This window comes from Polyodon spathula, chromosome 8, assembly GCF_017654505.1.
Source record: "Polyodon spathula isolate WHYD16114869_AA chromosome 8, ASM1765450v1, whole genome shotgun sequence".
Lineage (NCBI taxonomy): Eukaryota > Metazoa > Chordata > Actinopteri > Acipenseriformes > Polyodontidae > Polyodon > Polyodon spathula.
The window spans coordinates 12,974,441-13,000,176 of NC_054541.1; the positions used below are offsets into that span (position 1 = coordinate 12,974,441).

The following is a 25,736-nucleotide window of genomic DNA, read 5'->3' on the forward strand; positions in this document are numbered from 1 at the left end:
TAGTGTAGGTGTTATTGTTATTGTTAGTGTTAATGTTAGAGTTAGGGTTCGTGTAAGTGTTAGTGTAAAGATTAGCACTATCATTCTGACCGATCACGTCAAACACTCAAAGTTACAATCACTCTGAGAACCCTGGCTGAACAGCCCTCATCATAGTGGTATTTTGGTTAATCAAAAAGCAAAATCATAAATCTAGCCTTTCTGGAGTTTAATTCAATCATATAATAGAAAAATGATAAATCACTGCCCTTGGCTAAATAACATGTGATTATTGCAGGATTTGGGGAACGCAAGTAGTATACCACAGTATTATTTCAGCAACAGCTGACACCCAGGAGCCACTGGTGAACTTAAAGAGTGGGGAAAGGGTTAGGGTTATAGAATGACATTGAAGTAAGGAAAAAAGCAAAAGAGAGAGGGGAAAAGAAAGGAGAGAAAAAGAGGGGGTTGGGAGAAAGGAGAGGTGGAGAGCCCTTCTGTCTTGGGGAGAAACCCTTTCTCTCAATCCAAGCCATCACTTCAACGCAAGCCCCTCCCAGCACCACTTGAACCAGCCAGTCACCTTGCTGGCAGCAGGTGTCAGCTTCAACTAGGAATAAATCCTGCTATTCAGGGATCAGCAGCTGGCCAGCTTCACTTTAATACACTCTGTGATTCATCTCTCAATCTTGTATATACCTGAATGCATATTGACAGAAGGCAGAGCAGAGTACATTAGATTATACAGCACAACAAGCATTGTGATATCCAGCATCGAATATGTTTTTCACATGCAGCAGTCCTGATTGAATATCATTTTGGAATCTATCTTGCAGTCATTCTAATCCAACAACAGAATGAGCGGTCGAATCGCACTGCTCCAAATCAAGCTGCATCGCTAAGCAGATGTGGCGCTCGAGTCAAGGAAAGATGTTATCCGATAGCAGCTGTTAAACACAGGTTTAAACAGGCTTCCTTTTCTAAAACATGTGCTTGATGATTAAACAGAATACCCTGTGGACGTTCCCGTGTCTATTTCACTCAGGAGGATACACAACCCCTGGAGGCTCGTCTGGGTTATTCAGCCTGATCCTCACTGGTGCAACTACCGGACCCCACGGTGTATCCTCTATATAACCATTCTGAACGCGCAAGAACACAGTCATGGGACACAGAGGCTGATACTAAATGATACTAAATCCCATAACAGTAACAGGTACATGCTTTCATTTTATTTTCTATGAATCTAATCCAAACCCAGGGTGTTAAACCTCCTCTCACCTTCAACCCCCTCGGGAGAAAGTGAACTCTCAAAGCTCCTGCTGGAATGTTTGCGTTAGTGTCTAAAGTAAAGAACAGATTGATTTCTAAATGCACGTATCGATGTGTTTACCAGGAGGACTCCCTCGGGGGTGTCCAGTCCTGGGAGGTTATCTGCGCAGTGCCAGGGCTGGATTACCCTGAGCAATACTGTAGCTGACAGGTCAGTGTGCTGAACCTCAAAGGATAAATGATAACACCCCCTGCCTGTGGGATTTTCCAAACGTCTCTTTCAGGTAAATTTCAAGATCAAAAGATCATCGCTCTTTCTTCCACTTCTGCGAGGTCCCTGTGATTGATCTGTATTGAAAGAGCCTTTTTAAGTAGGAAGGAGGCTTCATTCATAAACATGAAAAACTGCCGTTTCGGACCAGGGTGATAACTCTCTGAAAAACGGCTACAGTGGCCCCACTTCAGGGCTTGTAAATCAATTAGGTTTTGCACAGTAGATTTGAGTCATTTTATTATGTATATTTTTTTTATTTATTCAGTATTAGTCTACTGAGATGCAATCCCCTCATTCGCAGGGACATCCTGACCGCAGCAGCATGACAATCAATTGATCGATCAGTCAGATAGACAAGGGAATAATAATTTAAAAGCAATCACAAAACAATTAAAAGAAACTTTAACTGGAACATCCCTTTTCCAAATGCACAGCACACCCCGGGGGGGGGCAACGACTCTGGCGAATGTACATTGTGAGTGTGCTTTGAGAAGAGCTCTTCTGCATCCTGTGCTCTTGTTGTACGGTGGAGCCTGGTATTTCAGTTCTGGCTGGCTGGAGCATAGAGCATGACGGTTGTAAATTCATTCTCTTGCATTTGGCCATATGTGCTGATCAGGGCTCTTTTACACTTCATTTACTGGCTGCAACGGCTTTCTGATTTATTCACTCTGACACTGTGGGGCTACCTGCAATCTTCAATAAAGTGAAGCCTCCACGGCACCATTAGCCAGCCACCCAGGACCGCAATTACCAATAAGCGATGCACAGGTCTCTAACACTTTACATATAACCCTAACACTAACCCTAACCCTAACCCTTACACTAACTCTAACACTAACCCTAACTCTAACACTAACCCTTACACTAACCCTAACCCTAACCCTAACCCTAACCCTAACCCTAACCCTAACCCTAACCCTTACACTAACCCTAACCCTAACATTAACACTAACCCTAACCCTTACACTAACCCTAGCCCTAACCCTTACACTAACTCAAACCCTAACCCTAACCCTAACCCTAACCCTAACCCTAATACTAACCCTAACCCTAACTGAGGTACAGCTCAGTGGGTTTGAGTAGCTCAGTGCAGGGTCTGTGTAGCATGGTCTCGTCTGCTCTACATAACCAGAGTGTATTATATAGGTACAGCTCAGTGGGTTTGAATAGCTCAGTAAAGACATTTCTGCCAACAGTGTGCAAAGGTATGACGGCAGTAACACCCCCTACAAGTGTCTGTGATGTCAAGTGGTTTCCTCTGTTTATTGCCTGGCTCTGTCCCAGTCCCTCATAGCAGTGTGAAGGATGATTCTGCCACTGTCAGGCCTGACTCTGTCCCCCTGTCTCTAATTCTATTGGACCGCCCCCCCTCTCATAACTGTTGCATTGCCATTCTCTCCCATTGTCCTGGAGGAGCCATACATCACGGTGAACCAGCCAGCCTGCCTCCAGACCTCCCCAATTAAAACACCATTAAACCGTCCTTCATAAAAGAGTGAAAATGCACAGTGTAGAAATAAAAAAAACATGAGCACCCCTTAATGCATGCTGGCCTGTAGGGTGAAGATTAGCGTATGGAGGGAATGCAGTCTGGCAGTGAGTTAGGACCTATGAGTGGCATCAATTAAACGCTTCACTCATTATTACCAATGGAGTTCTTTAGTCTAATTCCAGGGGGAAAGCTGTGATTCTAACAATGCTTTATTGGAATGCCATATGCCTCCTGCTGGAGCCATTGCTAGAGCTAGAAAATACAGCCACGCTTAAAAGTTACTGAAAAGATGCATCTAGAGATGTTACGGATGTCATGAACAATATACAGCAACCCAGTGTTATAAAACATGTAATTAAGGCATTGGAAGAAACCTTGGCATTGTCGTGAGTACAGAGTCATACTGCATAAGTAGTATTGTAATGAACTGTTGTTCCTTGTTAGTAATTATCAGTATATTTCATTGCATCTTCTGATATGAATCCTGAAACCAAAGTGGGACTGGAAACCACAGTGCTGTGGATGCTATTCTTAAGATATTCCATTTTAAGCCCTTTGAATTTGCAGTTCTTTCTTTAAGTGTTACCCTGTGGAGGAGAAACACACACACTCACACAAATGGGCAACCTTTCAGTTTGACTCTCCCCGCTGTATACAGTAAACTCAGATTTAGAAGATGAAAGAAAAGGTCTCTGAACCTACCTTTGGAGTGAGTCCTCACCAACTGCACTGGGGCTGCAAAGAGAGAAAACGACCATTCAGAATCCAGCTCTCTGCACAGTCTTTAACACAGTAGACCTGGTTGGTCGAAACCTTTTGTAGATATCACATGTTTATGCAGCTGATCCTTTCATGCGAACTTGGCCATGCTTGTGCATGTTTTTGAACCAATAAAACCTTTCCAAGATGAGTAAACAACTTTGTACAGACTAGGACTTCTAATCATCCTGTCTGCTAGTCTGTCACAGTGCACAGTCATCCTTTAACCAGGAATGGACCCAATGAAAAGCAATTAAACCGACATAGTGTTCAGCACCAAGCAGGGAAGAGTAAACAAGCACTGTTCAAACAGCAGCACAACACCTCATCATAATCTCCCTTTCATTAGCACTCTGTAAGTTTCAATATATAACCAAGCACTATGCTTGCCTTTTTTACTGTTTCCCCAAACTGTGTGGTTGCTGACAGCGATACAGCACATTTACGAGCATTATATTCCAGCCCAGGTCTGTGTGTTGTCAGTAATGGGGATGAGAAAGAGCAGGGATCTGAGCACTGAGCTGTCTCTGCTGGCTGCCTGCTGGAATGATGCTTCTCTTTAAACAGTCCTTTCGTTAACCCCTGTAGGGATGATCGCAGGCTGACTGGTTTGTCATTTCATGGGGGCTCCTAGAACCTCTCCAGAGATCACATGAGCCCTCCGAACAGCAAGTTAAAAGTCCTGTGCTGGGGAAGACTCTACCAAACCCAAGTGTTCATTGAATTAATGAAGTGAATGATTGATGACAGCTGTCACTTACTGCAAGCTATAACATATTACACTCTGCAGAAAGGAAATGGAACTAAATTAGTATTTTGAGGAAGTCGCCAAAGGCACTTTTTCTTCTTTTTTTCATGCATGGCTGTAATGTGCTTCAGCGAGTTTTGCATCGCAAACGGTAACCGTTTGTGTCTTCTGTAAATGAGTATATATTATTTTTGCAGGTGGCTGGAATTCAGAGCAAGGTTTTCAGTCATGTGCTGCATTGTATTTATCACCTTTCTCGCTCTCAGAATAAATTACTTGAAGGGAGCGGAGAGAATGAGTCCAGGAGACAGCCTCGGCCAAATCTGCTGATTTACTTCCCTGCAGAATCCTGGGAACAGATTTAAAAAGCTGGGACACAGAAATTAGAATTGTGAAGTATGTACAGAGAAGAGCTGAAACTAACCCTGCAGCTAAATACATGTGAAGCAACAGGGTTCCTTGAACACACACATACACATACTGTATATATATATATATATATATATATATATATATATATATATATATATATATATATATATATATATATATATATATGTGTGTGTGTGTGTGTGTGTGTGTGTGTGTGTGAAAATATGGATCGGAGAGGAGGCTCACAGTCGGAAACTATGGCCCCCGTGGGAAGAACTATAGTTTATAGTTACCAACAGGGGACTGTGATGCCTGAAGCCGCAGGTAACTATAGTTCTTCCTGAGGGGCGTTTAGTTTTCTTCTAGGAGCCGAGGTCTGCAGTTCATATTTGTTGTATGAGTCAGTCAGAAAGTCCACAGCGCAGAGTTATTAACAGTTTTTTTGGCACAGAACTGTCCGTCTGACCTTCTCACTGCAGCACAGAATTCTCTGAGGAGTCCAGGGAGTTTGTTCACGCCGGATTTATTCACATTGTCGAGTTGGATTTGTTTGTATTTTAAGAGGTCAGAAAACACTGAAAGCAAAGTTTTGTATGCTGATTCTAGTGTTTGCAGCGTCTTTGTTACGTACTGTGTTTTGTAATTCGTTTTCTGTTACACCACAAAGTCACATCACACGTTGCTTTGTTGTGTGAAGAGAGGAAGGGCGTTCAGTGTGTCATGTGATTTTAGAGAGTTTGTAAAAAAAAACTATAGACCGCAAGCAGAGTCACAGAGGCAGTGGTTAGATCTATTTTGGTCCTGTGATGAGGTTTTAACCAATCACATGCCAGACTAGACTAATATATATAATGCTGAAAATACACTATAAAAATAAATATATCTGAAATGTATATGACAAAATGCTTCTATATATATGGTAGCTCCTGAAATATAAGATAGTTTATTCTTTAAACATATTTAACACATAACCGTGATATATGTTTAGAACATAGTACAACAAAAATAGATTGAGAGAGATTTCATACACATTACGTCTGTGTGAACAATACTAACTGCAGAATACTTTACAATGAAACTAAGGGCTGCAATTTCCAGCTGTAAACAATGCAATGTTTAATGAATTCTGCTGCAAAATGGTCATTGGCTGTAAAGGAGGATCACTCAGTGCCAAGCCCAGGATATGGTGTTGTACCCCAAGGCATACTGAAGGACAACGGAGCAGATGACAAGCGGAATAAAATGACATTGCTATTAATGTAAAGGGTGATAATGAGGTAAATGTGCTTACTGCATTGCAAACGAGGCTGCCGTTTTCTCTGAATTAAGCAGTCATCATCAACTGCACTCAGACTTCACTGCAGCTGAAAGTATTTGCTCATTAAATTCATTTTTGTTTGCTGATTACCACGCTGCTGTGTGACTTTTTTTTTTTTTAAGAACTTGGCTGCTGCGTTGCTTTGGTCCAATCTAACTTGCCTTGTGTGAATTTCGTAATGCAAGCTAGCAATGTAGTCATGGAGTCCAATGACGTTATCTGCTTGGCTTAATAATAGACTGGGGGCCCAATCTCATGAAATCAGTTTCAGGATGCCGGGCTATATTTGGAGCTTGGTCTTTGCTGCTGTTGGCACAAGATTCACGGGCTGCTCCAAACAGAAGCTCTTGTGTAATCCCATTTAACAAAGTTTTATGTGCTGTCAATTCAGCGCACGGTTACTCCCCCCAGCAAGCAGGCGCTGGACACCCTTGGAGAAGAGATGCTGCATTTAAATCTACCCAGCACATAGAAAATAACTTCAAACATGCTATTTCTTTTTAAAGAACTATTACCACTACATTAATATTTAAATACTATTTTCGATTTCATATTGGAAACCCTCTGGTGCATTTGTAGCGTGTAATTCAGTAAAACATTTTATTTCCTATTGAATTCAAAATTAAACATTCCTTACATTTGTGATCTGATCCATGTGCATTTATGAATAGTGCACCACTGTTTTTTTCTATTTTATTTTTTATGGTGCACACTTTATGCACAAAATAAAATCTGCTGTCTGTGAGATCCAGTTAATGAAAATAACACTGTTCTGAATCTCTGCGCATTCAGCAGAGAACACAGGTGCTGTTTCCAGAGACATAGTAGTCCTGTTTAAGTGCTGGTGTGGGGTCCTTCACCTGCTGTGAATTCTACTGAACACCCCCAAAACAAAAGGAGGTGCTGAGAAAGCCAGCACTTAACTAATTAAACAAAAAGACCGGTAAAAGGACTGTAAATGAAATGTTCCAAGACCGGTAAAAGGACTGTAAATGAAATGTTCCAAGACCGGTAAAAGGACTGTAAATGAAATGTTCAAAGAAAGAACTGAACCACAATAAACGGTAGTAGTAGTAGTTGTTTGTTTTTTTTTTTTTTAATCTTAATTAACAAGGAAGCGTAGCTGGAAGAGTTCTGCTCTTTCCTGTTAGAGTCCCTCAGTCAAGCTGCATTTCAAAGCCTTGTCTCCCCTTGGGGCTTCTCAACAGTCTTACTAATTTGTAAATGTATTCCCTTTTTCTCTGTAACATTCCACAGCCAAAATACCCGTCTCATTTTTAATATATGCGTCTTATTATCAGGAGATTCTTGCTGCATCTCTTTGCGGCAGCACGCATCACCCCACCTCCTCCTGGGGTTCTGGTCATCTCATGAATTATAGAGCGCTTTCTGGTGCTGTGGCCGATGCTTGCATCCTCTGCCAAGTCAAGCGCAGTCCGGGGGAAGTGAGGTGTGAGAGATGAGCGCGTCTCTACGAGGCCGCGGAGGGCACTGATTGGTGGAGAGGCTTCGAGAAGCAAAGCACCATGGGAGCTTGAGTTCCATAAAGGGACATGCGCTAAAGATGTCTTGGATACCGAGGTCTGTTTTACGGTAATTATCAAAACGCGGCCGTTGTCTCTGTTAAAAATATATCATGCTGACCCATCTCAAACCAAACCAATTGGAATGGTTTTTGTTTTAGTTTTTTTGCCTTCCGTTCTCATTCCAGCCTGGGCATGTTGATCTCTCTCTCTCCAGTGAGCGGAGAAGATGGCTTTTTGAAAATCCTTCATGAGACTCCGGGGGTCATTTACAGCTGTGACCTTGTGGCGTCCGGCAGATTCACAGAGACCACACCCACTCAGATTAACCCTTGATGCAATTAAAATAACAGCATCAGGGCAGGCAGGTTTGATTCAGACTTCAAAACCTGCCTGATGTTGTGGAGGCATGTTCAAACGGGCTTTACGTTCACAGCTAGGGTCTCCTGCACAAGGGCTGGGTCAGCGCTATGCAGGACAAAGAGGTTAGTGAGTTGCAGTCCCAGCAGGTGCACCGTCTGGTCACTTTATTAGGATCTGTCAACCCAATTGGGTAGAAGGTGTCCGGGCAGCGTATGCGCATCCATTCCAAACTGCTTTCTGCCACTGTTAGTGCATTTAACATTGTTGCTAGGAACAATGGAAGTGGAAGACATGGAAATAGCCTTTCTGAAATTAGCTCAACAAGTCTTTCATTTCCTTTCGCTTCTAATCCTTGAATAGCGGACAGTACCACAGGCCCCTTCAGTAAGAATTCACTGCACACCCAAAGGGAACCCAGACTGATTGAGGTTCTTGGGTACCCTGTAGTGCAACCGTCTAGCTGATGACTGGCGGGGTGTTTGGAGCTACGAATGCTGATGTGCAAAGGAAGCCACAGTGACATTGCCCTGGAGGCAGACAAGCAGGATCTCCTGCCTAACCAGACCTCTGCTACAGCAGCCAAGTCAAACTGCAGCTATTGCATCATCAATCGCTGCTTTTAATCTATTGAAGCATTGGGTCTCAGGGATGATGGCGCTCTTATTCCTTAAATGTAGTAACTGTATGAAACACTGTGAACCATTTATAGGTTGTCTGGAAAGGGAAGAAATCCTTAAATCCTGCACAGCTGGTGACTACTAAGTGGGAAATGAATTACAAGAAATAAATGACATCAGTACAGCAAATCAGTACAGTACAGAGAAGTCATTGAAGAGGTCCTGTGTGACACTACCCTTCACACCACTGCTAGCATTGGAGGTGCTATCGTTAGATGTTCAAACAAAGCAGTGTTCAGTACAGTAGATCAAATGGCATTTCATTTTAAAATAATGACACACGTGCAACTTGCATGGCTTTTTTTTTTTTGTTTGCAATGGTTTCCAAGCAGTTTTCAGCTCTGGTGAGCCTTGCCCGAGTGTGTCTTGGATTCGCATGAGGGGCTGTTAACTCTGCTGGCTTCACCCTCCCTTAAGATAATAAAAAGGAAAAGGTACAAAACCCCATTACAATGTCTCTTTAGGCAAAGGTGCCATGCACGGCTGCCATTAAACTCACTTCCTCCTCAGTGCACATATCCTGACTCTTGCAGGGCAAAGGAGCAGGGAACAGAGAGCTAAGAGACAGCCCATAGTGCTGTACTGCCCAAGTGACTTTACAGCTCCTTCACCCATGTCACTTTGATAACACCTACAAAAAAGTCTGGGGAGGATAGTTGAGATTGCATTATTTATTGCATGTTTTAGCTGGGAGTGTGCATCCTGTGCTTGGTGGTTTTTTACATAGGTTATAAGTGAAAATTGCTAGGTGAATTGTGCTGTCTTGCTACAGCCACAGGTTCTCGCAGTGATGGAAGCAATGTGTGTGGGCCTTGATGGATCTATTTCGGTTTCTGTGCCTGAGTCCTATTGAAGCTGACAGATTCAAACAGCTACAGCCGCAACCCTAAACAGGCAGATAAAAGAGAGCTAAACGCTTTCAGCACGAGACACAAAACAAAGGGTTTCTCCTTCCCCATGTTTATCCACGGTTTTATTCTGGGAAGATCTGTGAGGGCTGTCATGGGCATCCCCAATCAATCCAACTCTCTGAAGTCCGGTCTCTGATCCCCCCCCCACCCCACACAGCCAGGGGCTCAGAAGCAGGCTGGGCTGCTCCTCCTGATGGATCGATAGCCGCATCCTCACACACACCACTAGACCTTCACATTATTCTCTATTTAATGCCTGCTCTCATTTTCAATCATTTCCCATCTTTCTTTCTTTCTTTCTTTCTCTCATCTCCCATGCATCGCAGGTGCATAGCAAGTGTTTGCAGTGTTCAGCCCCCATGGACAGTGAATTACTCCCGGCTCCACTCTTCTCAGTTCAGTCTCGCTCTCTCAGGGGCTGGGTGCAGAGTTTCTTTATTATTTTTCTGGCAGTGCAGTTTCTTTTGTTCTGATCTAGACACAAGTTGGGCCATGTTTATTGGTGTTGGTGCTTTGTTTTTCTTTTTTAATTAATAGTTTCACCTTCCACAGACTAGCTAATCTCATAAACAAACTCACTAATCAGATCCCTGGAGAAAACACTTCATCCTGAGCAACGCATTCCTGAAATGAAAAGAAAAACGAACGATGACAAGCTGCACATCGAGGAAAACTAATTTCACACTGGCATTTCCAAACAGCCACCAGATCCAGCGAGCTACAAGTGAAATACTCAAGTGATAATCCACTGAGGAACCCATACTCAGCGAATGAAGCTTCAAACCATCTCCCAGACGGAAGCATAATGTAAGGGCTCGGGAAAGCTGGGATTATGGGGTGGGGTGCTGGGAGTCTTTACACCACGTGAGAGAGAGATGAGGGATGCCGGCACTCAGAGACTGCTGCGAAAATGTTTTTCATACTAAAGCATTAAAAACAGATGATAGTGCTGTTCCATTAGATTTCTGTGAAGGTTAAAAGTGCCAAGGGGATGGCGCAGAAAGTTAAAAAAAAGAATGAAGGAAAGGTCAAAATAAGAATACTGCAAAAGAACAGAAAAATAATTTTAAAAAGGAATGGACAGAATAAATATTTTTAAACTTCCAAAGCACGCCTCCACGTCCAGAAATGCACCGTTGGCAGCAGCAGCAGCGTCAGGGACTGGAATGCGTTTACTTCTCTGATAAACACTGACAGACCTGCGCATCTACACATTGCACCCTCTTCATATCAATGCAACACAAGACAAGCCCTGCATTCCCTTTCACTTCATGCAAAGCTCTGTCCTTCCTCTCCACTGCACATGAGGGATACAGTGAGCCCTGTCCTTCCTCTCCACTGCACATGAGGGATACAGTGAGCTGTCCTTCCTCTCCACTGCACATGAGGGATACAGTGAGCCCTGTCCTTCCTCTCCACTGCACATGAGGGATATAGTGAGCCCTGTCCTTCCTCTCCACTGCACATGAGGGATACAGTGAGCTGTCCTTCCTCTCCACTGCACATGAGGGATACAGTGAGCCCTGTCCTTCCTCTCCACTGCACATGAGGGATACAGTGAGCTGTCCTTCCTCTCCACTGCACATGAGGGATACAGTGAGCCCTGTCCTTCCTCTCCACTGCACATGAGGGATACAGTGAGCTCTGTCCTTCCTCTCCACTGCACATGAGGGATACAGTGAGCCCTGTCCTTCCTCTCCACTGCACATGAGGGATACAGTGAGCTGTCCTTCCTCTCCACTGCACATGAGGGATACAGTGAGCCCTGTCCTTCCTCTCCACTGCACATGAGGGATACAGTGAGCTCTGTCCTTCCTCTCCACTGCACATGAGGGATACAGTGAGCCCTGTCCTTCCTCTCCACTGCACATGAGGGATACAGTGAGCTCTGTCCTTCCTCTCCACTGCACATGAGGGATACAGTGAGCCCTGTCCTTCCTCTCCATTGCACATGAGGGATACAGTGAGCTCTCTCCTTTCTCTCCACTGCACATGAGGGATACAGTGAGCTCTGTCCTTCCTCTCCACTGCACATGAGGGATATAGTGAGCCCTGTCCTTCCTCTCCACTGCACGAGGGATACAGTGAGCTGTCCTTCCTCTCCACTGCACATGAGGGATACAGTGAGCTGTCCTTCCTCTCCACTGCACATGAGGGATACAGTGAGCCCTGTCCTTCCTCTCCACTGCACATGAGGGATACAGTGAGCCCTGTCCTTCCTCTCCACTGCACATGAGGGATACAGTGAGCCCTGTCCTTCCTCTCCACTGCACATGAGGGATACAGTGAGCCCTGTCCTGTTTGTTTGTTTGTTTGTTTGTTATTTTGGATGTTTCATGCTCTGCAGCAGAAGAGCCTGTTTTTTTTTTTTAAACTCCTTTTCAAAGGGATGCATTTAGTCAAATACCCCATCGAAAAAGGATGGTTGTTAAAAGCAGAATTAAGACTGCCATTTGAATCCAGTGCTTTGCCAGCTGCATGTCTACAGCTTACATTCAAAGCTAATCTCAACAGCCACAAAAACTTTCATTAATTGAAGCCACAAACACGAACAAAGTTCCTATTGCAACAAAGGAACTTTTTTTTTGGTTTCACAAACGTGTTCCTGGTAAATACTTCTGCGTGAATGGGTCTCGATACATTGAGAGGTGAATTGTCAGTTCCCTTCTGTGCTTTACCAGTTCAGCCTCTTACTGTTTTATAGTAGGACTGTTGTGCTGTATTGATTTGACTTTTTGCATAGGTGCAGCATGTCGCGCCTCTGCCGCACAGTGTAAGAGACTGCTTCAGTCTCCAGCTGGTTTTATTATTAGAAATGCATTTCAAATTTTGTCAGACACAGTAATCCGTTTTACCACTACAATCCTCTCAGGCCAGGGTCCTGATCCCTACACTGGATCAGAAGGCATTTAGTCAAAAACTCCCCAGGCGCTGTGTGGATTAATCCTGCCAGCCCTGTAACCCAATCTGCTCTATTTCCTTGAAAACCTGCATTTTAAAAATGCAGTCCTTCAAATAACATGCAACAAAAAACCTACAGAGGTATGTCTATAGAAAACTGCCACGTCTGTGTAGCGATCAAACAAGCTTTTTTAAATTAAAACTTTCCACTGAATTACTGGACTTTGAAATGTTACCAGAAACTGACAACTCAAGATGTCTAATTTAAGGGCTTGTAAAAGCAGTCTTTAATTATTCCTTACTCCCCTTTTTTAAAATTCAGAAATAAATATGTACCAATGACAGTATGGTGTGAATAGCTTTGAGAATCTGGACCCATGTCTTTCCCCTCAGTAATCCAGTTCTGGTTTTTATTTTAACCTAGATCTAATTCTAAAAATAGAACTGTATTTCTTTCAAATCAGCCCGGCTTTCCATTTTTCCAGAGAACATTGCATACGGTGTTCACAGACAGCCTGCTAGCAGAACAGGGACACAGGGGAGCTTGTGGTAATGACGGAATTCTCTACACGCTACACATTTTGACGATTTGTAGCGCTTGACTGAATGAAAACAGCAGGCTCTTTAGAGGTATTACTGAATCCTGGTGCTGGAAGACATGAACTCTCTTTTTATCTCTGGGGTTCTGGCCAATGAGTTCTGGACTCTCATGCCGCCTTCCAGGGCCAGCTATTGATCCCTTCATTTTAATGCAGTGCCCTTTGACCCCAGAAAGCATGGCCTTTGTGTTCTGTAACCATGGCTACCACACCATCTTGCTCTATGCTGCAGTGCTGCTGGAAATAGCAGAGCCCAGTCCCCCTTGGTATCAGGAATGTGGATCTCACAAGAAAAACATGCCAGTGCACAATGCATTGAGAAGTGGGGCTTGTTTCATCAATAGATATATTTCCATCCCATCGTGTGTTTGTTCCTGCATACTAAGCACTTGTTACCTATACACTGTGGCTAATCAAGATCACAGTAAAACCTGGAATGGGTGAAACTGCTTTGCAATAGGAGTCATCCCTGAATCTATGTGCTTGAGTGGGCAGTGGTCTCATGAATCCTTGCTGAAACCTCATTCCATTCCCTTTTTCTTAGTGGTTGTCAGCACACAGAGGCAGTGACTAGCTCAACGATTTACCATGCTGGTAGAGGGGATGCTGTTTATTTTTGTGTCCACTATTACAATGCAGTGAATAGGAAACCCTATTTCTGACTGTATTTCTCTATGTTGTTCCCCACGCTCCCCAGGAAGCCAGCAATATTAGATGACCTCAGATGTGTGCAGAGCATCAAATCCTCCGCAGTAATTCCTCTCGCCGCTCTGAAAACCAATCATGATTGCTGCTGGTTGCCCTGGCAACGGCGGTCCTCTAGAACACAGTGCCGGCAGATCTGCCAATCCCTCGGCCAGGGGAGGTTTTTTTGTTCTAATGAGGTACTCCACTCTACTGCAACACTTACTTGCTTTTTTATTTTTATTTTTATAGCAAAATACAATTAAGAAAATTGTTCTGAAAACCTAGAACATTGACTGGGCAGCTGACAGGTTCTTGTATGAGAGGCAGTCAGAAACACAGGCTGAATGTAAAAAACTGATAGACGGATAGATAGATGGATAGATGGATGGACGGATGGATGGAATGATAGATAGATAGATAGATAGATAGATAGATAGATAGATAGATAGATAGATAGATAGATGGTTCTTACCTTATTTACACTTTTCATAATGCAGCCCAGCACTCTAACCACTGAGCTCCTCAAACCCACTGCCTTCCACACTGCAGCCCATAACTCTAACCACTGAGATACTCAAACACACTACCTTCCACACTGCAGCCCAGAACTCTAACCACTGAGCTCCTCAAACCCACTGCCTTCCACACTGCAGCCCAGCACTCTAACCACTGAGATACTCAAACACACTGCCTTCCACACTGCAGCCCAGAACTCTAACCACTGAGATACTCAAACCCACTGCCTTCCACACTGCAGCCCAGCACTCTAACCACTGAGATACTCAAACACACTACCTTCCACACTGCAGCCCAGAACTCTAACCACTGAGATACTCAAACACACTGCCTTCCACACTGCAGCCCAGCACTCTAACCACTGAGATACTCAAACACACTGCCTTCCACACTGCAGCCCAGCACTCTAACCACTGAGATACTCAAACACACTGCAGCCCAGCACTCTCACCACTGAGATACTCAAACACACTGCAGCCCAGCACTCTCACCACTGAGATACTCAAACACACTGCAGCCCAGCACTCTAACCACTGAGAAAACACACTGCAGCCCAGCACTCTCACCACTGAGATACTCAAACACACTGCAGCCCAGCACTCTCACCACTGAGATACTCAAACACACTGCAGCCCAGCACTCTAACCACTGAGATACTCAAACACACTGCCTTCCACACTGCAGCCCAGCACTCTAACCACTGAGATACTCAAACACACTGCCTTCCACACTGCAGCCCAGCACTCTAACCACTGAGATACTCAAACACACTGCCTTCCACACTGCAGCCCAGCACTCTAACCACTGAGATACTCAAACACACTGCCTTCCACACTGCAGCCCAGCACTCTAACCACTGAGATACTCAAACACACTGCAGCCCAGCACTCTAACCACTGAGATACTCAAACACACTGCAGCCCAGCACTCTAACCACTGAGATACTCAAACACACTGCAGCCCAGCACTCTAACCACTGAGATACTCAAACACACTGCCTGCCACACTGCAGCCCAGCAATCTAACCACTGAGATACTCAAACACACTGTCTTCCACACTGCAGCCCAGCACTCTAACCACCGAGATACTCAAACACACTGCCTTCCACACTGCAGCCCAGCACTCTAACCACTGAGATACTCAAACACACTGCCTTCCACACTGCAGCCCAGCACTCTAACCACTGAGCTACTCAAACACACTGCCTTCCACACTGCAGCCCAGCACTCTAACCACTGAGCTACTCAAACACACTGCCTTCCACACTGCAGCCCAGCACTCTAACCACTGAGATACTCAAACACACTGCCTTCCACACTGCAGCCCAGCACTCTAACCACTGAGATACTCAAACACACTGCACTGCCTTCCACACTGCAGCCCAGCACTCTAACCACTGAGATACTCAAACACACTGCCTTCCACACTGCAGCCCAGCACTCTAACCACTGAGATACTCAAGCACACTGCCTTCCACACTGCAGCCCAGCACTCTAACCACTGAGATACTCAAACACACTGCCTTCCACACTGCAGCCCAGCACTCTAACCACTGAGCTACTCAAACACACTGCCTTCCACACTGCAGCCCAGCACTCTAACCACTGAGCTACTCAAACACACTGCCTTCCACACTGCAGCCCAGCACTCTAACCACTGAGCTACTCAAACACACTGCCTTCCACACTGCAGCCCAGCACTCTAACCACTGAGCTACTCAAACACACTGCCTTCCACACTGCAGCCCAGCACTCTAACCACTGAGATACTCAAGCACACTGCCTTCCACACTGCAGCCCAGCACTCTAACCACTGAGATACTCAAACACACTGCAGCCCAGCACTCTAACCACTGAGATACTCAAACACACTGCAGCCCAGCACTCTCACCACTGAGATACTCAAACACACTGCAGCCCAGCACTCTAACCACTGAGATACTCAAACACACTGCCTTCCACACTGCAGCCCAGCACTCTAACCACTGAGATACTCAAACACACTGCCTTCCACACTGCAGCCCAGCACTCTAATCCCTGATTTCACTGGTCTGTAAGTACATTAAGATAAGGTGGCAGGAAGGATCATTCTGGGGGGGGGGGTTCCGACATCTTTTTGATAATTGATGTTATTAATTAATTCTGGCGAACACAAACAATGCATTTTTGCTTCCCAATACATTCAGTGTGCTTCTATACTACTGGCACTATGGTCATATTTTGCCCCTGGGGTGCAGCAGCAATAGATCTTGCATCGCAAATTGCAGGCTTCCACAATAAGATAAGCACTACACTAACCCAGAATTCAATAAACACGCCACAGATTCAATTTGTCTGGCACAACGATCTGGAAATCAGAAATAAAGCTAGCTGTGAGCAATCTTAAATTAGTACTAATCTCGGTTTAATTTAATCTCAGCTGGTGAGACGTGAACGTCCTGTAGCTGGAAGTGTCTTAATAATGAATGTCAGTCTGGACTATGCAGAAGCTCCCCACTGCATCAGGCTGGGTCTAGTGATGGCCACTGGTCCTGCACCTTCAACAGGAGGTTTACCACCTGGCTGTGTGATTCCAGCTCTCCACAGGTGGTTAGCTTGGTCACGTATTGAACTGTCTGCATGCCACTCTGAAAGGGGAGAAGCTGGCGCACCAGAACGATTTGGAACAAAGCATGGATGAAGCCACTGCCTGCCTGCCCGCGCTTGCCGCTCCTCGTCAGAGTAATAAGAACAATCAAAGCAGGGCACGGCAAGCAGGGTTTTCAATTACAGCCCAAGTGTTGAAAAGGGATCCTTGATATGAGTTTCTCACCACTGCCATTATCTATTACAGCAGCCTCTTTCGGTTAGCAGCCAAAATCAATTTTAATTCAAAATAACCACTGGGCTAGGCCTCTGCACTCCATGATCAGGGGAATAAATTCAGAAGACTCCTGGCAGTAAAATAAATAAAGAAATAAAAAATCACTCTCGTCGTTTCCCCGCAATGGCTGTGAAGAAATTGACAATTTGTTCTAATGCCTTCATTAAGAAAGTCACAGCAGAAAATAATCTGTAGTAATGAACTCATTTGTACAATTGGTACGACTTTAGCAACAGAGAGCTTTGTTTTACATCCCTTAACCAAAGACAGACACATCGTCTGCTTTCTTATTGTATTAAAGATGATATAGATATAGAATCACATGGAAGCACATAAGATTTAGACAGGTACCCTTTCAAGTTTAGATCTGTTTTCCTTACATTAATCACGTAGAAAGTATACACCACAAACCCTGAGATCTGTTATAAGTTCTTCATGATGTTGTAGTCTATCTCATCTTGGAAACTATGAGAGAAGTCATTATGACCAGCACTACTGCAGAAATGTAAACGCAGACAATTCCAGCGTTTAATAGAACAAAACTGGAATATTGTAAAAAGAAGACCCAATAAGCAGAGAGGCAGTTAAACTGCAATGGAGACGCCAGCACTGTCACATGCTTTTGTTCATGTAGATTTAGTTTGCTAGGGAACACACTTGAGTGTCACAGAGACACGAGACAAGAGACTCGGTTACAATAACCACAAGCCCTGCGCACACAGTGTACTGCACCAACAATCAATTACAACTTTTACATTCACCACATACTTCCGCCAGCCAGATGGACGTACATCATCATATACTCTACAGTCTCGGCTTTTCAATTGACCCAGCAGCAGCTACAGGAGGTGATCCACTTAGCCCTTTCCACCACATGGCAGACTGTCTGTATGATTGTGTTGCTGTGTTTGATGAGGACAGCCAAGCGCTTGCAGAGCTGACGTGCTCCTCAGTGTGTCTCTCCTCTTGAGCCGCTGAATCAGCCCATCTGCTGCTGAGGAGGAGGAGGAGGAGGAGGAGGAGGAGGCTTGAACTTGCAAATACAAATCATACATTCTGGTGCTTGTTTTAAAAGCACACTTTCGTCTCTCGCTGAGGGTGCTTTCAGCTTCTAAACGGCAGCAGCTTCGTCACCGGTGGGTGATTCAAAACTAGTTTTTGTTTCTCTGTTGGCAGGGCAACGGAAATGAACCGAGAACTACTTCCTGGTTCAAGTCAGCTGGAGATCAAGGGGTGGGGTTTAGCAGAGTGATGTCATTCCTTTCACACTCCACATTCTTGAAGCTGTTTTAAAAGTTTGGACGCATACAGAAAGAGGGGTTCCTTACAATGGAAAGAACACCTGGTGGAGCTCTGCTTCTAAGCTTGCTGTGCAGGCATACTTCCCTTTCCATTGGGGGTGGGTAGTTAATCTAACCCCTGTCATTGTCTTAACCCCCATCATTAGCAGCTAATCACCAGTTCAGCTCTCACAGTCTTTCTTCAGTAAATTCCAGACAGATCACACACCTCATCTGAAACTGTTTCCTGGCAGTGATCGCTCAATTTAGCATGAAGGGATCAGGAGACAATTCGAAAAGTCTTCGAGACAGGTCCACAAAGCCATTTATGCAAGACAGAATTGCATTTGCATGTGCGCGGTGTACAGCAAATGTGTTATTAAATAAATTGATTATTGAACGAGTGGTATAAATGTACACCATTATTGCCTTTAATATTGAATCAGTGGTTACATTTCAAATATCCCAGTGAATATTTGTGTGCAGTATTTTTATCATAGTGGTTTTCTTGGGGATCTCCACAGCAGGCTTGTCTTTTGATTTATCAACAGAGATTCGACAAGCACCTTTTCCACAGATTCTCATTACTGATCGTGCAGAGAGGACCAGGGAGTTTTATTTTTAATTGGACACCACTTTGCCTGTAGTATTTTGTGTTGATCGTACAAGTTACACATCTAAACACTTGCATTTGTTTTTGCCATATTGTGGAGCTCAGCAAGCCATATATAGCACAGGAGCGATCCATTAGACAGCCCTGTTCCATATGGTATCTGTTTATGTTTTGTGATGCCTTGGTATAGACAGACTGTCAACGTAGCTGTGCCAAAAAAAACCCTCCTGCATAGCAGACATGTCTGGATCACTATAACTTTATCAAACACTTAAGATGGGAGATGAGCTGCACTCTGTAAACTATAAGCCATGTCCCTAATGATGCCTCGTCGATTCCCGTTGCATTGAAGTGTCTCTGGTCATCATGCTATAATCTTCAGGTGTAACTGTTCAGGGAAGGAATGGAACAGAATCATTGAACGGAATGTTGGTGCTGGCTGGTTCCATCCCTGTGCTGACACACGACTGATTTCTATATGTCTGTCTCCAAGCGCTATCTGCCATTCAGAAGTGTTATAACATGTCAATAAGAGAAATAGCAACACGCAGGGAAGTTGCAAGGGTGGCATGGTGTCTGGGGCTCAGGCATGTGGGATAGAAAGCTGTTGTGAAGCCGCAGTGATGTGCTGCTTTTTACTGGTGAGCTGAGGACTCCCTTCAGCTGGGTGGTGAAGGTACTGCAATGCACCAAGGAGAGAGAGAGAGAGAGAGAGAGAGAGAGAGAGAGAGAGAGAGAGAGAGAGAGAGAGAGAGAGAGAGAGCTGCTTTACCGCTGTCCCTCCTGTTGCAGCTTCAACAAATCCCTCAATGAGCAGCACACTATATCAAACACACCAGCTGCAGCAAGAGAGCGAGAGTGAGCCAGCTCACTTCTCAACATCTTCAATGTATGTCTTTGCACCAGGAGTGACTAACTAGAACAGCTTGAACAGACAGAGAGGATTAGGAGAGAAGGGGGTAGAGAAAGGGGTAGAGATCTCCAAGCAGGAGGTTTAAATACCTTCTGACATTGTGTGAACGAACCTGCAAACACAGCTCCCAAAGCTGCCTATGTTTAAAACATGCAATAATTCCACAGCATTGAATTTGACATCAAACATGCTGTTAAAACCAAACACGTCCCTACAATAACTCATCATTATTGAAGGCAGCAGTGCTTTTTAATTTCTTTGAACGTCAATGGTATCGTTGGTGAGGTGCAGAAAATGCCACCAGTGTACATCCGGATGGATATTTTTGTTATGTCACACTTCCTGGGTGGCCAGACAGGCCAGAACAGAATCCGCAGGGGTCGTCTCCATGGTGAGGGTTCTACACATCCATTGTCACTGAACCACACGTCATTGACTTTCAACAGAATTTCTGACAGGACGGTTTCCAAGGTTCACTTAAAAACAGCGACAGAGCTTCTCACCATTCTGTCATCACACTAACCTGCTGGAATCCTGAGCCCTTATTCTACCCACCTTCAAACAGCTCCTCTGAACAGGTGTCTACCTGTGGCAGACGCTCTGTAAAGTAATAATCTATCGCTTCAGACAGAGTCGTTTAGTAACACCGTGGTCATTAGCAGGATTGTTCCACCAAAAAGTGGTATTGAGTCACAACCTTTAATATCACAGAGCTGGATAAATAATAAAAATCAATAAGCCACAAATACTGATAACAGACTGTCAGCTTCACTGGTGCGTTCAATGAGGGAAGGTGCCATACTTTCTTATTTAGATTTGTGTTTTTCTTGTTGTTCTGCCAACCGTCTTTGCTGGGTCATATCGAACCCTGCTGGTAGAGGTAGGGGACCTCAGTCACTGTGATTGCTATTGTGCCAGCTTGTTGTGTCTCCATGTGAGTCATTTCCACAGCCAGAAATGTAATGCAGATACCTCCTAGTACTCAGCCTGTATATAACATGTATGTATATATCATATGGACTGTGTGTTTCATTTGTTTGAATGATAAAAAAAGAAACCATCAAATCAAAATGTGTGCCAAATAATCAAAACCAGTGGCTTCTGGCCAGCGCATTTTATGACGGGACAGTCTGTTCTGTCGAGATGTTAATGCAGTTTCTGTTCAAAGGAAATGTATCCAGTCACGAATTGCAGTGCATTCCTCCACACTTGCTGTCCCTTGATGAAGCAGATCTGTGTTTGTGCTACTGTGCTTCAAAGCATTGCCACCCCTGCCCTCGGCTTGCATCTGCCATAAATCAGAGGCAGAAAATACTGACCTCAAGCATCCTCCTTGAGCGCCCGTGGGACCGGCTCATTCTTTCTGATTGCGATTCCTATAAAAATGCAAATGCGCAGAGCAGGAGTCTGTGTGAGCATCTGTCTGCATGCTGCATTAAACAGTGAGCAAGACAAGCTCAAAACACCAGTGGGGTCCACATCTAATTAACAGCTCCAAAACAGTGCTGTTGATGTACTAGCTCTAACATATTCATTCATTCACACTCTTCATACAAGACAATACAAAACGAATCTTACTGTTGCATTAATGATATGTATACTGTGTGGACTCTGCTGTTGACCCGGGGGGTAAGCGGTGAAAGACAAGTCCATTGATCCCCTAGCGCTCCACTGCATACTGCATATCGTTCAGATAACAATTAAACTCAAGCTGTTACAGCGAGACAAACAGCGTCCTCACCGAGGGGAAAACGCGCTAATAAACACGTCACTTCTCCAGCAGCTCATGACATCCCGATACCGTTCCCTGTTTCCAGATATATTATTCTAGTGACTGACTGAGTCCAGTGGGACTCAAAGGCAGCCTGTTCCATCTTCTGAATTTACACAAGAGAAGCAAAATCAATTCCACATGCGCGCTGCAGGAGAAATATCCAACCTATTCCAACAAATTATTCTTTTTTTCTACGTTTTCTTATTGTTTACTCTGACGATAGGCTAATGTCACGTCGATTCCTACCAAACTGTTGCATTGTGCTGAGAATCAAATCCATCTGTTGCCACGAATCTAGAGACCCAAAGCCCCCTTTCAGCCGTGTCATTTCGAAGCGCCGTGTCATTGTTACAGTGTGGCATCACATTGAGATACTCTTTTGCTCAAAGCCGTTAGATCTTTATATGCGGCACTGGGATTATAAGCAACACTTTCCTCTGAACTTTGTGAAAGTCTGTTTTACCTGAACTGATGCACCCTCTAAACTGACTCCCAAGTGGCGCATCCAGTAAAGGCGCTCTACTTGAGTGCAGGATGCGCCCTATAGCCTGGACGTTGCCGGTTTGAGTCTGGGCTATTCCACAGCTGACCGTGGATGTGAGTTCCAAGGAGGTGGCGCTCAGTTGGCTGAGCATCACCGGGGGGCAGAGGCCTAGGTCGACAGGATGTCCTCGGCTCACCGCACACCAGCGACCCCTGTAGTCTGTCCGGGCGCCTGTGGGCTTGCCTGTTAGCTGCCCGGGAGCTGCGTTGTCCTCCTACGCTGTAGCTCCTGGACGGCTGCACGGTGAATCCGCAGAGTGTAAAGAAGCGGTCGGCTGACGACACACGCTTCGGAGGACAGCATGTGTTCGTCTTCGCCGCTCCCGAGTCAGCACAGGGGTGGTAGCGGTGAGCCGAGCATAAATAAATAATAGTTGGCCATTTCAAATTGGGAGAAAATAAAAAAATAATTGGCAATGACTAAATTAAAAAACAAAACAACAAAAAAAACATGTTTCTATGAGACTGCAAAAAAGCAAAGATTAACAGCTGTGTTTATCATTCAAGTACTTTTCCAAATGCATTCACTCTTTCCTTGGATGTCATGCGCCATCTTGTGGCCTGAAGAATAATTGCTTTTAATAACTGCTTTTTCTTTCAAAGCAGAAACCATGGTGGAGTCTGTGGGTGCATTCAGATAATGCCTCTGGAATTCCCCAGCTCTCAATCTTGTTTATTATTATAGACCTCACAGATCTTCTCAGCTTCTTCTCAGTAAAGTGGGTTATCCTGTGTGCTGTGGACTGTCACCGCTGTCAATATCAAGCAGTTCACTCCTGCTGGTAATATCATGTTATTATAACTGGAATCTATTTGAGAAAAGAACAGTGTGCTGCAATCAGAGAGCTAGGTAGAGACAGAGAGACAGACAGACAGAAACAAGATTTCATCTCCCCTCTCTCCTGTAAGGCAAACCCTTATAAAGTTCACCACTGTATGTTTTGCACGTTATTTTTGGTTTTCAGCATGCTTTTCCACATGGTTATACTATCCGTTCACCATAGTTTACCCTGGTTTGCCACATTTATTAATACACTTTACTATACCTCGCAATTATTTACAATACTAACCTGTGCTCTACCATGTGTTCACTGTGCTTTACTGGTAAATAAGTGAAAAATAACAAAACAAATAATCAGATTGGCCTTTGAATGCGTGAGTGTGCTGGTGATCTCACTCACAGTCCAGTTCATTACAGCATGTACTGAAAAACAAAGGACCGTTCTGTGAGGCCACTTTTTAATGAGCCTTCCTTTGGCACTCCACGGTGAGAAGAATCAGGCAATCTGAGGACAGAGTGATCCTCGGTGGGTTAGAACTGCATTTCTGCATCAATTAACAAGAGGTGGGGGTGTGAAAGGAAGTTGGCTTGCTGCTGCGTTGGTATTTGCAATACAAAAGACAGGCACTAGAGGGAGCCACACTTCATCAGACTTCACTGAGACCGTCTCTAAAGAAATGCTCGGTGAGTGGGATATACCTGCGAACTGTTTTGACTGATTCCGTTGTTATGTAAATGGAAGATTGTTCTGAAACAGGAATGCACTGGGGACCACTGTCTGCTGATGAGACCACTGTCCTGGCGTGTCCTGAAATATACAGTATAACAGCTGCATCTTCGTGTTGCTAGTCACAATAGGCAAGATAGCAGATCCAAAAGGCGCTCGGCTGGCAGGTGCTTCAACAACCAAACCAGCAGTTATTAAAGACCAGGCAGCAACAGCAGCAGCAGCAGCTTTTCATATAAAGCCTGGCTGATCTTTGAAATTCACTACATAGTCCTAACTGAATTATAAAAGACAAGCAAAGAAACAACGTATCTTTAACAGAATAAAAAAGGGAGTGGTGATGATATTTCTAGTGCTAATAAGAGGTATAAAGATGGATCTTAAAACCTTCAATGAAGTAATTCAGTGATGCTCACGAACCCCCATCTCTCTCTGAAATGTGTGTACCATTAGGAAGCTCCTGGGTTGAGCACAGTCCTACTGCAGTGACTAGACTGCAGCCTCACTGCAATGTAACTGCTGTGTACTTGTGCATTCTTCACACACTCATCTCCTAGCCATCACTGAGCCAGGGGTTTCCATGGTGACGCAGATCTGTGAGGTTCTCTAGACAGGGAGGGAGCCAATCCCCTTTCTCCTCACCGTTACGCTCACTGACAGAGTTACTGAGAGATAGAGTGAGAGTGCTCTGCCGACAGGGAGGCAAAGCAGAGAGAGCGAATAAAGAATCATGCAATGGCGGTATTTCCTAGCAGGTTAGCAGGTAATCCTGATCAATGCATTGTCCACTCACTAGTTAGCCCAGGCTCTTTTGGGTTTTAAACTCAGACTTGGTTCATACAGTAGCTGACAAGTCATTTACAGTGTGTGAAACAGTTGCTGTGCTCAGATGCATCCTTGTTAGCTTGCCCTCACCCTAGCCAGCTGCCTCTCTGCCAGCGTACCAGCGCGTCGTGAATTTCAAACACATTTACTGGTGATTCAAGTGCTTGTCGGTGAAATTAGGCTTTCTTTTGTTCTTGTGCCCTTCCATTTGAGTAATGTGTTGAAGCAAGGGCTTTCTGAGAATAGAAGTGTGACTCCATCTCTCTCCCACGCACACACTCGCACAATATGCACCTCAATTAACAGGAAACTGATGAAATACAGTTCGGTTCTCTTGATTGTCTTTATGGAAAGTGATTTCTCTCTTTTTTTGTTTTATGAGTGCTTGCTGTTGATCAAGGTAAACATTGTCTTCTCCATTCATCCTCAGAGCATCGCTAGTGGGAATCTCAGCTTCCCGACATTGCCTCACAAGCATGTCTCAATGGGAGCAGTTCAGACTCAATGCCTCAAGCCCTGGACTGGAGGGAGCACCCTTTCTCTTAGGGGTGAGGAAGGGAGTTCAGCCTCCATGCCCCAAGCCTGTCCTGGACTGGAGGGAGCACTCTTTCTCTTAAGGGTGAGGAAAGGAGCAGTTCAGTGTTCATGCCAAAAGCAAGCTCTGCACCCTTTCTCTTAGCGAGGGGCTGTATGTGGATTTCTCTTCTATCCAGTGCTGTGCTGTTGCTCATAATAATTGTATTCTTTACTGTGGTAAACTTCCTAAGAGTAAAGAGCAGTGAGGTATTTCTGGCACAGCACGCCATACAGACAATGAGCTGAACTGAGGCCCTGGCATTCCAGTGAGCTGGCTGAGGACAATCACACATGAAACCCTCATTAGAAGACGGACAGCCGGATCCTCTCTCACTTCAGCTGGAACGACAGGGCCTGAATTCCAGAGAGCTGCTTGGCATCTGCATCAGGCCGCAGTTTAAAAAACAAAATCAGCCATGATCCAGGTCAGCCAACTCCCAGTGCCTC

The 25,736-nt window shown here is 44.6% G+C and overlaps 1 protein-coding gene across 3 annotated transcripts in view; it reads right to left on the bottom strand.

Moving 5' to 3' along the window:
- LOC121319438 (solute carrier family 12 member 5-like) overlaps nt 1–25,736 on the bottom strand; it is a 98,920-nt gene that overhangs the window by 64,707 nt on the left and 8,477 nt on the right. For all 3 annotated transcript variants that reach the window (XM_041256877.1, XM_041256876.1, XM_041256878.1), the window contains exon 2: nt 3,723–3,755. In XM_041256877.1, the coding sequence (XP_041112811.1) occupies nt 3,723–3,755 (33 nt within the window). The remainder of the gene's footprint in view (nt 1–3,722; nt 3,756–25,736) is intronic.